Genomic DNA, 16,078 nt, shown 5'->3' with positions numbered 1-16,078 from the left:
GGAGTCTTTGAGAAGCACTATTGCATTTTGAGGAGTTTTTAGCTGGCTCCTGTGAAACTGTGAATTGCTTTCCAAAGGGCTTGACTGAATTTGGATGAGTTTCCACACACAGAGATAATCAGGGCAATTCTCCCAGTTTCAGGCCTTACAATGGCCAGAATGCAAATATTCATGAGGAAGGTGGGACCCATCTTGGTGCTGCTGTCCTTACTTTTCTCCTGTCTGTATTTTGACTTGTACCTGCTTCCTTGGCCATCCCCGTGATTTGTGCTTCCCGTGATAATCTTCTAGAACTCCTGCAGCCTCTGACATGTATGTACATAGCACAGCATCCCAAGCCGGCCATTCCTTTCCACTGACTTTTTTTTCCTGTGTTGCTGCTACATCTCTTGCACATCTCTGCGGCTCACCAGCAGTGCTTTCTGCTCAGCAGTAAGGGGCAGCTTTGTTTTTCATCTCCTCTGTGCAAGGAAATCAGTGCACCCGGTAAAGAGAGCATGAATTGGGTAGTCTGTTCCTGTGGCTTGTGTCACAAAAGATCCCAGAAGATGGGAGGGAGGTTTCTACTTAGCTTATGGATCCCTAAGATATACTGTGATCCAAACCGATGGATCCTCTTCTTGAATGCAGGAGTTCAGCTCTGAAGTGCAAGTTTTATAACTTGTGTGCACAGGTCTTGTTCTGAGCATGGAGTGAGGAGTCTGAGCAAGGTATCTCTCCATGGACACCATTTCTAGGGAGGAGGGGAAGGAAGCCTTGTGACCCATCTTGGCACAGTGGGGTTTATGGCGTTTTGCCTGTACCTAAATGTAACTTGATCTGCCCTTAGTTGTATTTTCTTAAGGGAATATGATTTTGCTTCTCCCTCTGTGCACCAGGGATCATTGATCAGTTACTCAAAACCAAATTGGACTAAATTAGTAAATGCTTCCAGTGACTTAGTCTGCTAAAATTTTCTAGGTTACATGGCTTTTTTTTCATTGTATATTGGGATTGTGCTTTGCTCCACCAATAACACTTGTTAAATAAATGAAATTTTTGGTTTTCAATGGAATTTACAGTTCCAGCAAGTTTTGCAATTTTCAAGGTTGACATCAGAGTTACATTTAAAACTACCTAATGCTTCTCTCAGTCTGTATTTCACTGACTGCAGAATGTTTCCCTCTGTATACACTTCAGCAGAAAGCTGTGTTACCTGCTTAATGCTCTTGGACTTAATTTCTGATGACAGACTTTTCTAGAATTGGAAGATGGGTCTGTATTTGCAAGTTAGTTGGTTTGACTGTATTTTAAGTATATTCTAACATAGCTAACATGATGCTGCACAGAGTTTTTAGGATTTATTTATTTATAGTATTTATAGATGTACTGTGTTTCAAGTTATGTTTGTAATCTGGCTTTGGCAATCCAGCTGGCTGCCCCTTTAGTTCCTGAAATACAAGCCCGTGCTAAAGCACTGCCATTAACTGTCATGGCTATTGCTGATACATCTGTAATGTAGTTATCAGATTGCTAATTAACTCCTAGCCACACAAAACAACCCACTCAAAATTCCTCTGTTTGTTGGCAGTCTCAGTGGGTTTGCAGGATTTAGAAGGGCATGGCCAGGATTCATTTGTTTTGGTGATGTAAGACACTTTTGTGATTGCTTGACAGTTTAAAAGCTAGAAGGCTGTTTGACATGAAAGTAAAACAGGAATAGAAATAAGCAGGTCCCAGTTTCTTTCAGATTTTTAGCCCTTAAGTATTCGTTTAATCACCAGATGTTCCCAGTTATATTTAAAACACCAATATAACTGGAGGTTTTATGATTTCAGGGATAAGTAGCCTCATGAAGTGCTTCAGAAGTTAACTGTATGTAAATATTTTTTTTTGTGTAAATAGGCTCATTTCTAGGAGTAACGTAGATACAGTTGTGACATGCATCACCTGGATGCCTTCTGGATACATATTTTAGCTATATATGTGATTGATGGTAAAAACAAACCCAACAAAAGCTAGTAGTTTTAAGAACACACAGATTGATCTGTTAGATGCTTTCAGTACGTTTATCCCTTCATAGTTCCAGGGTGAAAATCCATTTGGAATGAAATGCTTTATCTCACTGACATGTGCTCTAAAATTATTTCAAGTTTGGGCTTTTTTCATCTTTGGTAATCATGTAAGTTTTTTTAGAAAATCAGCTGACCTGCCATAGGTTCAGCTGTTTTTCTGAGTGTGCACATTACGATTAGTTACCCTAACTTTTTTTGACTATTAAAACACAAGTAACGTATTACCAATCAGTCTGCAATAAAGAAATGGGTTTGAGGTTTTTTAGAAAGGAAGGTTTGCCTGAGCATTGATAATACAAGTGTGGCCAGGAGAGAAGAGATGTATCTTAACTGAATGAGAAATACCACCTGAGTTGAGAGAAACTTGCTGGGCTGTTTTGGTAGGTGAGTTCCACTTGCATTTGCAGTAGGTCTGCAGGCCATTCATTCCGTGCATTCCTAATGACACAGGGGCGTTTCAGTCATACTTGAATTGGTGTTTGGGACAGATTATGTGGATGGCCCTTCCTCAAGCCAAACCTCTGCTGCTGTGTGCTACTGCTACTACTAACTGTGTCATTAGTGCTTTGCTCATTGGCCAGCTGCATTAATATACTTTTTTGTACCTTATTAATATAAACATTTTGGAATCCTGTTGTCTGTACCCCTGCATGGATCTCAATTGTTTGTCAGGTTCCATGCAGGATTTTTTGAATTGGCTCTGTTGGAAGACTCCCAGATCTGTTTCAAACCTCTGGCTCAGGAAGCTGTGCTGCTGGAATAGTACACCCAGGGCAGCTGTGGTCATGGAACTGGGTGTTTGCTGTGAGGTGCTTGTCCCAGAGCTGCAGCATGAGTTTAGTTAGCTTCTGTCAGCACTGCTGACAGCTCATGTGCTGATGGAACTACTCTGGCCTCCTTTCATTAACCAGTAATTTCTTCTCTAATATATTCAAGAAAGGTGTGAAGTTAGAAGTCATATTTGAGGGATCAAATGAGGAGTCAGCCTGAGTCTTCTACATGTGTAGGACTTGTTGGTGGGTGGCTTTCTGATCTGCCTGTTTAAATGAAAATAATAGCAACCTTAGCATTCCTGCAGTGTGAAAATACACACATATACATAATCTCATTAGTTAGAGTAAGGATTTGTAGATATACTTTATTTGCACTAGTTAATCCAAATTTATATATATATCTGTAAAATGCAAGCATTGACATCTGACAATACTTCCAACATTCACGATGGGATTTGCAATATAAACTCTATGGAAATGACTTTGGGGGGAAAAAGACTGCTGAAACATGAAGTAATTTTGTCAGGCTAAATATGGTTCCCACTGCTCACACTGAAGTCTGATGTGTGGTTAAGGCAGTGATAAATTTGGTCTTGCGTTTATTTTTCAATTCTGAAGAGATACCAAACTCTGTGGCAGCAAATTAGTCTTGAAGTGTGTTATTACCAGGATGTGGATGTATCTGTTATGAAACAGAAAGGTTGAAATACTGTAAAAATGAGCCTTGAATTTGACTACAAACCTCTGCTTCAGAGTGCTTATGCAGTTGACAGTGCTCTCAGTCTTGGTCTGGTTTTTCTCCAGGGCCAGAATTAGAGCCTGTGCTTTATCATTCACAACACTTCTTCACCATGTAGAAAATTAGAAAATGATTGTGTAATTTGCTATTAAATTGCATATCTTAACCCTTTATCTGAGTCCAGATTTTGTTACCAGGTTATGTGGTCGGTTTTTTTGTTCTGTATTTCAGCCTTGTTACCATTTTATACTGTGGATAATTAATGTGGTGGAAATTGCTGTTTAATTATGTTTTGTGTTTACAAGAGACTCGAGAAAATACAGTAAAAGAACTTGGCAGAGATTATGTGAGAAAGCACGTAAGAAGTGCCCAACATGAAGTAGTTGTTACACTTATTTACTGAAAGTCAGTCTGACTGACAACAGCACAAACCCCAATTTTTCAGTGCAGTAAAGTCCTGGAAAAGGTAAGGGCTGTTGATGAAGAAGGAGATCCACGTCTACTGAAGTGTTTGATCAAAGCACCCACAGGATCCAGATTTAATTTCTGACCCTGCTACAGGTTTCTGCAGTAATACTGGAAAAGATTATTGTGCAGCTATGTAGGGGAGCAGAAGATTGTAAAAGGTCTTAGTTCTCCTGTGTTGTGTTTCTGAGCTTACAGGTGACAAATGACTTCATGTAATTAGTGGGGGGGGAAAAGTGCTAGAAGTCCTCTTGGGTTGTCTGAAAAAACTTTGCGTGGAATAGTCAGTTTTCCAGAGGTTTTTTTGCACTGATACTCAGAAGGCTGTAATGCATATGAATTACCAATTGAAATGTATTTAACCAGATTGTTAATTGTAGGTATTAGCTTTGATTTTTCACACATTTATTACTCAGACTAATTTTGTGAAATTACTGGTATTTGCAATCATATCAGTTGTTAAGGACCCTAAGGTAGCCAGCATTTAATTCAGAAAAAACTTAATTATGTTACTGTGTGGACATACTTGAATTGATTTTGGGATCCACCTTTGTCAAACATGGGACTACAGTTTTCTAAAATTCCTTAATGAAAGTTTCACTATTGTGAGGCTATGTGTTATTTGCCATCTTACCCTTCTTGATTGATTCTTATTTGCCATTTTTATAAGTTTTATAAAATTACAATGGTTTTGTACATTATTTAGAAGTGTATTAAAAATAAAAGTGATGTTTCCTTTCAAATGAAATAAATGCATATTATTTCAAACTTCTCAGTGCTGTCTGCATGAGGGGAGTGAAGAATCAAAACATTGCTGAATGTCTGGAGTAGCTTTTTTCCCGTCATTCTTTCCCAGTTTTTTCTGCACATTCAAAGTTTGTATTTTATAATAGTTAAGTTTTCTTCCATGACTGCTATTACAAGCTTTATTCCATCTTAATCATCTAAGCATCATCTTTGTCTCTCTTAAGGAATTTCTGCTACTGTCACTGCAGGATTTTTTTCTTTTGTCCAGCAATACAGTGGTACAGTCGTTCTTTAAATGACAAATTCCTGCTGTTTTCCAGGCACACTGGGCTCTCCTCATGCTGTCCTCTCAGCTGCTGGAGTTCCCAAGTGCCCCAAGCCCCTTTCTGCTCCACGGCAGCCATGCTCTCTGCCAGCTCTTCCCTTGCTTTTCAGCTGCCTCAATCCCACCTGCTGTTTCTTAGTTGCTTGATTCATCGTTTTTAGTGGAAATTCCTGTTTCCAGTTGCTAGATTGGGTTTATATAAAAACCTTTCTTCTAACATTGCATCTTTTCTCCAAAACAAGTGATAGCACCCAGAAGATCCTATTTGTTTGAGTGTTAGTAGAGGGAAAAGTACAGGAAGTGCTCTCTAGATAGGCAACTTGATGAAGTCTTCGTGAAAAATCTTTTATTTTTAACCGCCATCTCCCCCCTCATATGCCTTTGGTTTCCAAGTGTTGAGAACTTAATGTGTGCCCGAGGGTAGTTTTTTCTGTTCAGGTAATTTGCAGGGGGTGGTGGTTTGTTTTGGTGTTTTTAATAGAAGCTTGCACCTCTGTACCCTACTGGATGGCTGTTTAAGGTGTCAGTGTTAGACGGGGGTGACTGCCTGTTGTCAGACACTCCTTTCAGTTCAGAGATTTTCAGTCGAATTTTTTTGCCTCAGGCTGATTTTTTGTGAGAAGTGTTTTAACCATCTCAAAGAATGGTAATATTTTCTCTGCATGGATACCATAGACATGTTTTGGTGACTAATCATTTTAGGAATGCAAGATACGTTACTGTCCTTGTGAAAGTCTTCTCAAATATCATCACTGACGTGCTGAAAATTGACAGTTGCAACTTGCGTATGATCTGTGAAGATTTGCAAGAGTTCACAAAGTCAAGTCTCAAGTTTGCACTTCAGTGAGTACTTCCTGACTGAGCCTGTACTTGTCTTTTCTGTAAGACAGCTCTTGAGATTAAGCAGAATCCATGTGTCAATCTTGTCGAGCTGCTGCGCAGGCCCCACCACAGCGTTTCTGTCTTTTTCTAAAAATGGATACTTTCAGCTGCTTTTAACTAATGAGCTGCAATATTTGAAGTGGGTAAAGGAAATCTTTCCCAGATTTTTACTGACAGAACTCCTGGCAGACAGGAGATGTAAAAGAAAAAAGCTTAGTGATGCAGATGCAAAGGAATAAAAGAATTGAGGTGGATTAGGGAAAGAAGTTTGTGAAATTCAGATTAGAAAAACAACGGAGACAAATTTGGTGGAAGCTGAGGAGAAAGCAGAAGAGAGTGATTAAAGTGGAGGCAAGGGAAGAGATTTGAGTTTGATGAAAGCCAACTGGTTTTGAAAAAGCAAAGCAAATTAAAAAATATTAGGAGAGTAGATTTGGAGGGTGGACGATCTACCAACGGCAAGGTGATGCTGTTGTGTATGTATGCATTATTGAAATGATTATCAGAGAGCAGCTGAAGTTGGAAGGACTTTCAGAAGTTACGTGGTTCAGCTCTGATCAAGGCAGGTCTCATTTGCCCAGATGGCCCAGGACTGTGTCAAGTAGCTTTGAACCTCTGCAAGGCTGGAAAGTCCATACCCTGTTTTGGCAACTTGTTCCTGTATTTGACTGCTCTTACCAAGTAACACTGTAGCATCATTATCTCTGATAGATTGACTCTTTTCTGTGCAACACAGGCCAACTCTACATCTTTCCAGCTCTGTCTGGCTAGTCGGTGTTCTCCACTGGGGAGAAAGAGGAGAGCCTGGAAGGGAGCAGCACATCCACTTTTGGCTGAGGGTTCTCCTCCCTGCACAGCAGAGTGACAGAGCAAAGCTGCTGTGTCCCTGAAGAGTGAGTGAAAGCTGGGGGGTGGTGTTTGGGAGCATCCCAGTGCTCCAGCCTCTTGTGGGGGATGTACTTCCAAGGTGGGCCTGAACATGAACTGTTGACACAGAGGCAGGAAGGGGATAGAGAGTGGTATGAGGGTGGCATGGACCAGCAGCAAGAGAAGACTTGGGGACTTGTTGCAGAAGGAGTTGGCGTGGGCGTGGAAGTATTTTGGATTATTCTGACAAGAAGGATGGGATTATATTTGGGAAGAGGCATGTCCTAGAAGTGTGGTACCATGATAGGACTGAAGAAGAAACTTGGTACTTCATGGGAAAGGGATGGAGCTGGGGATAAGGAACTTAGTGGAAGGACAGAGGATTGAGAAAAGGGTATATTGGAAGTGACCATTGAAAGGAGCTAGAATTGGGAGAAACACAGAGTGCATTGCTGCTGAGCTCTTGTGTGAGACTGTATGATTGTCCAGATCCTCTGGAACAGAGGAAAGTCGTAAGTGTTGTTCTGTGTGCAGCAGTTCCCTTTGGTTCTTTTTCAGTGTGTGAGTTGATAGTCAGCCATGCTACAGTAACAAACACTGTGAAACAATTTAAACAAATACTATTACTCCTTCACCCTTTAATTTATCTGGCATTGGATTTCTTCCGAAGTAGCTACTCACCCTTGAAGCAATTAGTTCTGCTCAGACTGTCAGAACTCTGCAGCTGCCTGCGCTGGCTGCATTCTCACTGCTGCCCAGAGGTGAGAGAAGAGCCATGAGTTCTGGAGGAAGGCAGATGATATTAAGGGTGCTAGGGATTCTTAAAAGATACTTTGTCTAAGAAAGGGAATATTCTCTTAAACAAGTAGACGGGAGCTGAAAGGCCTTTGAGGTGCAGAGTCTGCTGGAATTGTTTCACTCTATAGTTCTAGTCAACACCAGTGGTTGTGAAGCCTTTCTTCTCTGCTGTGTGAAATGGTGTAGCTGTTTTGCAGCCTGCTTCCATGAGGTGTCCTAAAAACTGAGTGCATGGAAAATGCTGGCAACAGAGACCTCTGTTAGCAGTTCAGAGGACAGCCAGCCCCTGGGTACCACTAGCATATAATACCAGAACTATGTAACTTGCTACAAGCTGGCAGTGTCTCCGGAAAAGCAGCCCTTGCAAACTGGTCCGGATGAAACTCCTTTTGCTGCTAGTTTGTTTTTTTAAAACTGCAACAGTTTTCTGATCTTATTTGCTTCATAGTAACTGGATACTGGGCTGCTTTGCTTCCGTGCCTGCTTAGGCTGACTCTGTAGCTACAGCATGTTGATTTTTGGTTTGTGAGCAAAGTGCTTCCTAAGTAATAGTTTTCTGCCTATGCATGGGGGGATGATAGATGAGTAGTAGGAAAAGAAGTTACTTTACCAAACTCACAATCATGGACATGGCAGAGGAAGACATTGAGCTCAGGATCTTTTATATCCTCATACATTTCCTTGTCTCTTAGATTATAGTATCCAAAACACTTTCCTATTTTATTTTCTTCAGAAACATCTATATAAATGCAATTTAGTCTGGATGGCCTCTCTTTTTCTTGTGTGTCACATCTCTTTTAGGGGCCTCATTTTCTGTAAAAGCTTATTTTCCTGAAAAGGATGTTGGGAAGAATTACCCATCTTTTCTTGGATGTTAAAAAAATCCCTCACACCCATTTTGAATTACATTTTGGGTTCCATCTTAATTGTATCTTCTTTTTGATGCCAAAGTTGTTCAAGGTTCACATTCCTTATTGCAAGCCAGTATTTTAATCTTCTTAAAGTTCCAGATAGAAATTATGGAGGATTTTAATCTTGGAAGCCATATTTCTTACAGAATTATGCACTGATTATTAGTAATGTTTTTTCCTTGTATGATTTTCAGTGTAACATATGAAAAGTCTTAATCTTCCCAAAGGTACCCTTTCTTTCCCTTTCCTTTATATACTAACTGGAAATAAGAAACTTAGCCTGCAGCTCTAGGAAATAGTCTGGCTCGCTATATACTTGGATGTATTTGGAAAATACTGCTTGGGTGTAATTTTCAACTACTAAATTACGCTGGCAAACTTTTTAAATACTGTAGGCACACTGGAGTAGCTACATGGTCTAATTTTGTGCTCCTATTCCTTAGTTTTGACAGAAGCACAATTTTCTCAGTGGTCTTTGAGGCTGTTGATAAATTGCTTATTCGAGAGCAGATTTCTGGATTGTAAAGGTAAAAAGAGTTAAATGTATTTATAAAGGTAACCATAAGTAAATTAAACCCCCATGATTATTCTTCTCAGCCTTGAATTATAAACCAGCAGGCCACAGAACAACATTAGGATTAAACATTAGGATTAAAGGCTGTGATGTGATGTGATCTCCCGTATTAAAACATGCCTGGGTAAAAATGTGAGTATCCAGAGGGGTGGCTCTATCTCGTTCTGTGAGATACAGCAGTCACTCCCTAATCACTGTCCTCTTGTCTAATTAACAAATTTTATAATAGGATACTTCATTATTTTAAAGGACAGATTGTTTTGGTTGGTTGGTTGGTTTTTTGTTTAAACAGAAACCTCTCTGGAAAATCTAGGGAAATAATTGAATTGTTCAGTTAGACTTTCCCAGTGTGTCATTGTTTTTAAATCTCTTACTGGCACTGGAGAGATCTTTAATTTATACAGAGAAAGCCCTGCTGTTGTCATGAGTGTTGTCATGAGTGATACCTATACTGTCACTACCACCATTATTCTTTGTATATTGGTTAAATAATTTATATTTAACTGAAATTTAAATGTGGTTGATGCACTTTAATTTAGTAACTGCTACCTGAAGTTGCTAACATCTGAGTTAATTGAGGTAGTAATACTTATTTCAGATAACTTTATTCCTTTAAAGTATTTTCCAGATAAGTCAATCATTCTTTGCATCCATTCTATGCAAAACGTAACATGAAATATTTTTAGCAGCTGTATAAAAATCGCATTAAACTGGGATTACCTAGTTCTGGGTGTGTATTTCAATTTTCTGGTTTTTGAATACTTTCTTTCTAGGTAGACGATGTTATTAGCTCAGATAAATCGAGACTCTCAGGGAATGACGGAATTTTCTGGAGGAGGAATGGAGGCCCAGCATGTGACTCTGTGTCTAACAGAAGCTGTAGCTGTGCAAGGTGAACCTTCAGGTTAAAATACCTCTATGTTATTATGTCTTTTCTCTTTGAAACTCAGATAAAACACTAAAATTCATGTCATGTATTCTGAATTAAAAGTCCAACAGAAAACAGTTAACTGAGATTGATTAAATTCACTGATTTAATTCTGGATGGAAATTATCTTTTAATTAAGATAATAGAAGTGTAAATGTGCCAAAAATATATGAAATATAAAATCTGACTTTAATCTCTGTATAGTCTTACCATTTTATACTTTGTAAATTCAGGTTATATCTAAGTATGTATTAAACAAATTGAGTTTAAAAATAAATTAATGAATTGAAATTGGCTTAAACTGTGTTTCCTGAAAGCTTTGTTAGATTTTACATGATTACAAACTCTTTCCTAAATCTGCATTTTAATTTAAATAGTTTTGTGTGTATTAACAACAGGTAATGTTGTATAAAACAAATTTATCAATACAAGTGTGTGTCATTATTTCACTGTTGGCTCTGATGATTTAATTCATAGTTCTCCTAAAACCTCAGCTTTGTAGTTATTTATTCAGTGACGTATTTTTTTTAGTTAAGGAAACTAACATTGTAGCTGTCATGTTTACAGAGCAAAATCTTGAACATATGACTCTAGTATATGTCCCAGGCTCAAAAACCAGAAAGCAAGTAAGAGCTACTTGCTCTTATTATTTATCAAACCAATATGCTTTGAGGGGATGTAATAATTTATGGAGGTGTTTAGGTTGAGATTTCTAGGGTTTCATGCTGGTTATAGTGAAGGTGAACTTTTTTCCCTGATAGATGGTGACAATTTGGAAAACATGGAAGGTGTAAGTTTGCAAGCAGTTACCCTGGCTGATGGCTCCACTGCTTACATACAGCACAACTCTAAAGGTGGGCAAAGGACTGCAAACTGATGGCTACTGAAGTGGTATTCCCCTTTCTAACCCTCTCTTTGCGTTGTAAAGTCAGGCAAAATCTGTACAATATTTCTGAAATTCTAATTCCATTTGGAAATTACAGTAATACTATAACTTTTTTTTTTGGTTTTTTTTTGCTACTAATAAGATGCAAAAATGAAATTCAGAACTTAAGTAAAGTGAAAGTGATCTTTATGGTTCCAACCCAGATACCAATGTTCTGCCTAACAGATAGGGCAGCAGACCTTTTCTGGTTTTTTAATCCCATAATTTTAAAAGCTCTGTACAGTCACACCGTGCTTTCTATTTACCAAACATTATTTCTTGTTGATATTTCATTTATATGTTAATCAACAAAGTATCAACTGTGTGTTAAAACTCTGATGTGTTACAGAATTAGAATTCTTAAAAATATTCTGTATATTTCAGATGGTAAACTGATGGATGGCCAAGTGATTCAATTAGAGGATGGTTCTGCTGCTTATGTTCAACATGTACCTATGACTAAAAGCAGTGAGTGCAATAATACAAGAAATGTTTTATAAAATAATGTATTACTGATAAGTATCGATATTAAGTAATTAACAGTCATGATAATAGCTTGATTTCTTATTTTAGTGGAAATAGTTATGAAGAGATCTTAGGTATTTTGTAATCTAATGTGTTTAGTATTGAATCTTTCCATCTCATGGGCTCTTTGAACTCTTGCTGAAGTGCTGTAATTCTTCCTCCTGAGCAGGGGACAGCCTGCGTCTGGAAGATGGACAAGCGGTTCAGCTGGAAGATGGAACTACAGCATTTATTCATCACACCTCAAAAGGTAACTGTTTTGTCAAGTGGGATTTATTACATCAGTGTTCAACAGAACTTCAGAAGTGTAAAATAGGATACTCTCTGAAAACTATCATCTTTCTTAGTGAGATTCCCAGTGTGGATTACTTCTTGCTTTAACTTTGTGAAATCTGAAAATTATTGAAATGAGACTGGTTCCGTTTCTTACTTGGGCCTCACGTAACAGTTTTAAGTGTAATCAAACCCAGTGCATTTCACTGTTTTTTTAGCCCAGGATCCCATTAAAGTGAGTATATACCTTTAGGTAGTAGGGCAGAAAATGTGACAGCTGACAGTCAAGAATGCAGTTGTATTTCTCCCAAATGGTAACTTATGTTTCTGCAGAAGATGATTACACTAGTCTTGGAAATAGTACCACTTCTCTAGAAAAAGTGATCAAGTATGTATTTTAACTCTGTTTAAACTAGTGTGACAATTACATTTTACAACTGACAATAGTAAGAGGAAAGAATGTAATCTAGAATTTTTTTGTTAAAAGTCTTTTTATATTTAGTGTTTCTTTTGCATATTTGCATGATTCTCTTCTTAAAATGTGAGATTTATGAATTGTAAAATCTGAAGTAATGATATCAGTAGATTTCTTATATTATTTTCATTTTATTATGAGTGGATTTGAAATGGAAAGCATATTTGTGTTCCTGATTTCCTTTGTGTATAAAGCTAGATCCATATAAATTTTTTTGTACTTTTATAAGTGTAGAAATAAAAGTATGGGAGGTGTTGTCTTGAAAACAAATTCCTGTGTTATTCATAGTATTATTTTAAGTGGTTATATTTCTCATGTATTTCATATGTATGTATGATTTCAGGAGACACTTCCTGGAGAGCAGTAGTTTCTCGTGTAGCACACTGCTGCTCCTTTCAGAATCCTAACACTGTGCAATATCATTCCTCAGACAGTTATGACCAGAGTGCACTGCAAGCTGTGCAGCTGGAGGATGGAACCACTGCCTACATCCACCACACGGTGCAGATGCCCCAGTCAGACACCATTTTAGCCATCCAGGCTGATGGCACAGTGGCAGGTCTGCACACAGGAGATGCTGCCATCGACCCAGACACCATCAGTGCTTTGGAGCAATATGCAGCCAAGGTAGTCTGCAAGGCATTTTCTCTGTCCATCATGTTTTACTGTACAGCACAATATATCTGGCAGCACAAGCCAATTGTCGTCTAAGAAATAAAATTACAACTGAGAGAGTCTCAGGCTCCCAGAAGAGAGAACACCAAATTGTCATGACAGTGCTTCACTGCCATGAGCAGCTCTGCTGTATAAAAAGGAGAAAAGATTGAACACTGAACTGGAGTCAGATTTAGAAAGGAATTTAGACAGCTAAATAATAATCTTCTCTATACTACAGCATTGCAAAGGAGTCTCTTGAAAGGACACTGTTTGGAAAGAAGGACAAAGTTAAATTATTCTTGTTCAGGCACTATTGCTGGATTCGTTTTTTTCCCTGAATGGGAAGAGTATGGCCTGGTGTACTGAGCAAGGACAACACATAGTATGAAGTGTAGAAAGGACAATTAATTACTGAGTTCAGAAAAAACCTTCTTTGATCCATATTTTCAATAGTAAAAATGCAGTCTGATGCACAAAATTCATGTTGTTTGCTTTACTGGACTTCTGTAAGGCATGATGCAAGTATGGTAATGGGTGATGCAACTTCCATGACTCCATAGTTAAGCAGTGTCCCAGTTGCTGGATAATTGCCATCAGTGCTCGTAATGCTCTTGAAAAGGAGCAGAATAAATTTTAAAGTCTGTCCTCTTCATGTCAATGAGAGTTGTCAAAATTTGGGAGAAGGCCAGTTAGGATAATTAAATAGCTCATTCACTATTCTTTTCATTATGCTTCTGTCTGTTGGAATTCAGATATTTTAAGGCAACCAGTCAAATTGTGTTGTGATGCTATGCATTAGCATTTCATAAAATAAAAAGTAATTCAGCATTAGTTGAGCTGTAATCATAAGATTTCACACATTCCACAGATCCTTTTTCATTTAGATTAAATCAGCCATAACTTTGCCCTTCTTAACCAGCAACTATATTAATCATAATTTCTGAGAAGTTTCTGTTTTGAGAAGGTGAAGGAGAAACAGAAGAAATGCAAATAGATTTGCATTTTCATCCTATTTAACTCAATATGTGTTTTTTAATTCTGTAATGTGAATTTGTTTTCTGTAGTGCTCTTGTGTGTTTGTTTAGGAAAAATTCTATTTTCCTTAAGCTTTCATCTCAGAACCTTATTCTGAATGGTACTGCTGGAACCTTTAGGGAAAGTCAGTGGAAGTGAGTTTCCAAGTGCTACACCTGATTTATGTACAAAACTAAATAATAGCTTAGTGGTCAGAACCCTGGATCTCTCTTAAAAGGAGAAATGTGGGTTTGTGATTCTTCTCCGTGTCCATGCACACTTCACAGTGAGGCAACTCGTAAGCATCAGGTGAAACTCTCAGGTGATGGGTTCAAGGAGAATGAAGAAGGCTTTTTCAAACAGCTCAACGTTAAGCACTGCTTGTAGGATATTGTGGATACTAATATGTCCTTGGATTCAAGGAGTAATTAGATAAATTCATGAAAGAAAAATGTGTCCATGGCTATTAGGTAGAAACATGTGACTTCTGGTTCAGGAAGTTCATAAACCACAAATTGCTTGGAGGTTGGCAGAATATTATGGGGAATGCATCACTACGTGCTTGGCCTGTTTGTTTAGTGTTCTCCAGCATCTGCAGCTGGCTACTGTTGGAAATGAAATGGTGCAGTAGTATGGTCTTTAGTTTGACTCAATATAGGTGTTCTTGTGTTTTTATTTGAAGGCAGACTAAATCTTTCTTTAGCATAAAAGAGAGTATTTTAGGAGGAGCTCAAAGATCTGCCCTGGAATCCTTCCAGAATTCTTACAATACTGCAAAAGAGAAGTTTAAAGTTGGGTGTCTTTTTTTGTTTGGTTTTTTTTAGGTTTTCTTTTAAAAAATTAAAGGGCAAAGAAAAAAAAAAAGATGCATTTGGAAAGTGGTGGTTCTTCTTTGTTTCCCTGTCCTATGGAACAGGCAGGAACAGACAGATCAGTGGGCTGCCCAAGATCAGTGTAGAATATAAGGGAGTTCATACAAAGAGATCCAAGCAGACTACTCAGAAGCTCACTGGAAGTGGTGGAACACGTACATTTTTCATTGTCCCTCACTTCTCCTTCAGGCATAGAACCACCTTCCCACAGCATGCAAAGCACATGCAGACTTAACTAGAGTCCTCTAATTTTGGGCTGAGTCAATGCCACCGTCCTCCCAAAGCAACCAAGGAAAAATGGTCATTGCTCCCAGTGAAGTCAGAAGATGGGTGATGGAATTGTGTAAAGGTTACAACATGTACTTTCCTTCCATAAGCTGTTTTCCTGTGCCATCACAGCTGCTGGCAAAGTACAGTAACTGGAATTTGTGCATGTCTCAACATATGCACACACATTCTGTTTGGATCATTTGTTTCTAATAGTTGATCAAGTTCTAATTTCATGTCAGCAGTTCCTTTCTCAACCAACAGGAAGTTCAGGATGAAGTAATTCAAGTCTCCTTTCTGTGCAGGTTCTCTCCTCTCCCTTTAAAAATTCTGAGGGAGAAGGGCCGAAAATGGCTATTGTTTTCCTTTGAAAAAACACCCCAAAATTACCTGCTTTCTGACTCTTTTCAATCTTTTTCTAATGTAAATTTGCCTCTGCTTGGGAACTTTCCTCATTACTGTCCTAACTCAAAGTTCCCAAAAGTATATTGCTCATAATTGTCTGATTTAGAGAGAGAGTACAGTCTGAAAACTCTTGTGGGATGAGTCTCCAATCAAACCGCTGGGGGCTGATGCTTTGGGCAAGATACTTTACACAAGCACCAATGTTCTCAGGAGCCTGCTGTGGCCTCTTGGGTGAAAGGGCAGGAGCAGCCCAGGGGAGGGAGGGGGTTCCTGCCAAACTGTTTTAGAGAAGAAGAGAATCACTTAGACTAGGCTTAGGTGCATCAGTCTCAGCCTTGAATATAATGGATGCAGAGAGTATTGTGAATGCCTGTGCTTAATACAGAGACAACTAAGGAATGGGAAACTATGCAACGTAGGCTTTAATTTTTTATACAGTGACCAGTAAGATCCTGTTCTTTGCTTCATGTGAGAGAGTTTGGGGTGGTTTTTTTTTTTTGAACGGGGTAATTACATTTTTATTTAAATAAATTTTTCACATTAACATCCAACAGTCTTTCAAATATTTTTATGAGCTCCTTGGAAACAGCAATACCTTCCTC

The 16,078-nt window shown here is 38.4% G+C and overlaps 1 protein-coding gene across 5 annotated transcripts in view; it reads left to right on the top strand.

Annotated features, from left to right (window-relative positions):
• Positions 1-16,078, top strand: part of ZNF143 (zinc finger protein 143) — a 38,180-nt gene that overhangs the window by 2,224 nt on the left and 19,878 nt on the right. For 2 of the 5 annotated variants that reach the window (XM_069016768.1, XM_069016765.1), the window contains exons 2-6: positions 9,909-10,039; positions 10,825-10,917; positions 11,373-11,456; positions 11,683-11,763; positions 12,692-12,888. In XM_069016768.1, coding sequence (XP_068872869.1) covers positions 9,916-10,039; positions 10,825-10,917; positions 11,373-11,456; positions 11,683-11,763; positions 12,692-12,888 — 579 coding nt within the window. In that variant the 5' untranslated portion in view covers positions 9,909-9,915. Of the gene's footprint in view, positions 1-5,848; positions 5,947-6,721; positions 6,879-9,908; positions 10,040-10,824; positions 10,918-11,372; positions 11,457-11,682; positions 11,764-12,691; positions 12,889-16,078 lie in introns of those variants that run through there. The other 3 variants (XM_069016766.1, XM_069016767.1, XM_069016769.1) reach the window with 3 other exon arrangements.

The sequence above is a fragment of the Aphelocoma coerulescens genome, chromosome 5 (assembly GCF_041296385.1).
Source record: "Aphelocoma coerulescens isolate FSJ_1873_10779 chromosome 5, UR_Acoe_1.0, whole genome shotgun sequence".
Lineage (NCBI taxonomy): Eukaryota > Metazoa > Chordata > Aves > Passeriformes > Corvidae > Aphelocoma > Aphelocoma coerulescens.
This window is presented reverse-complemented; position numbering and strand designations above follow the sequence as displayed.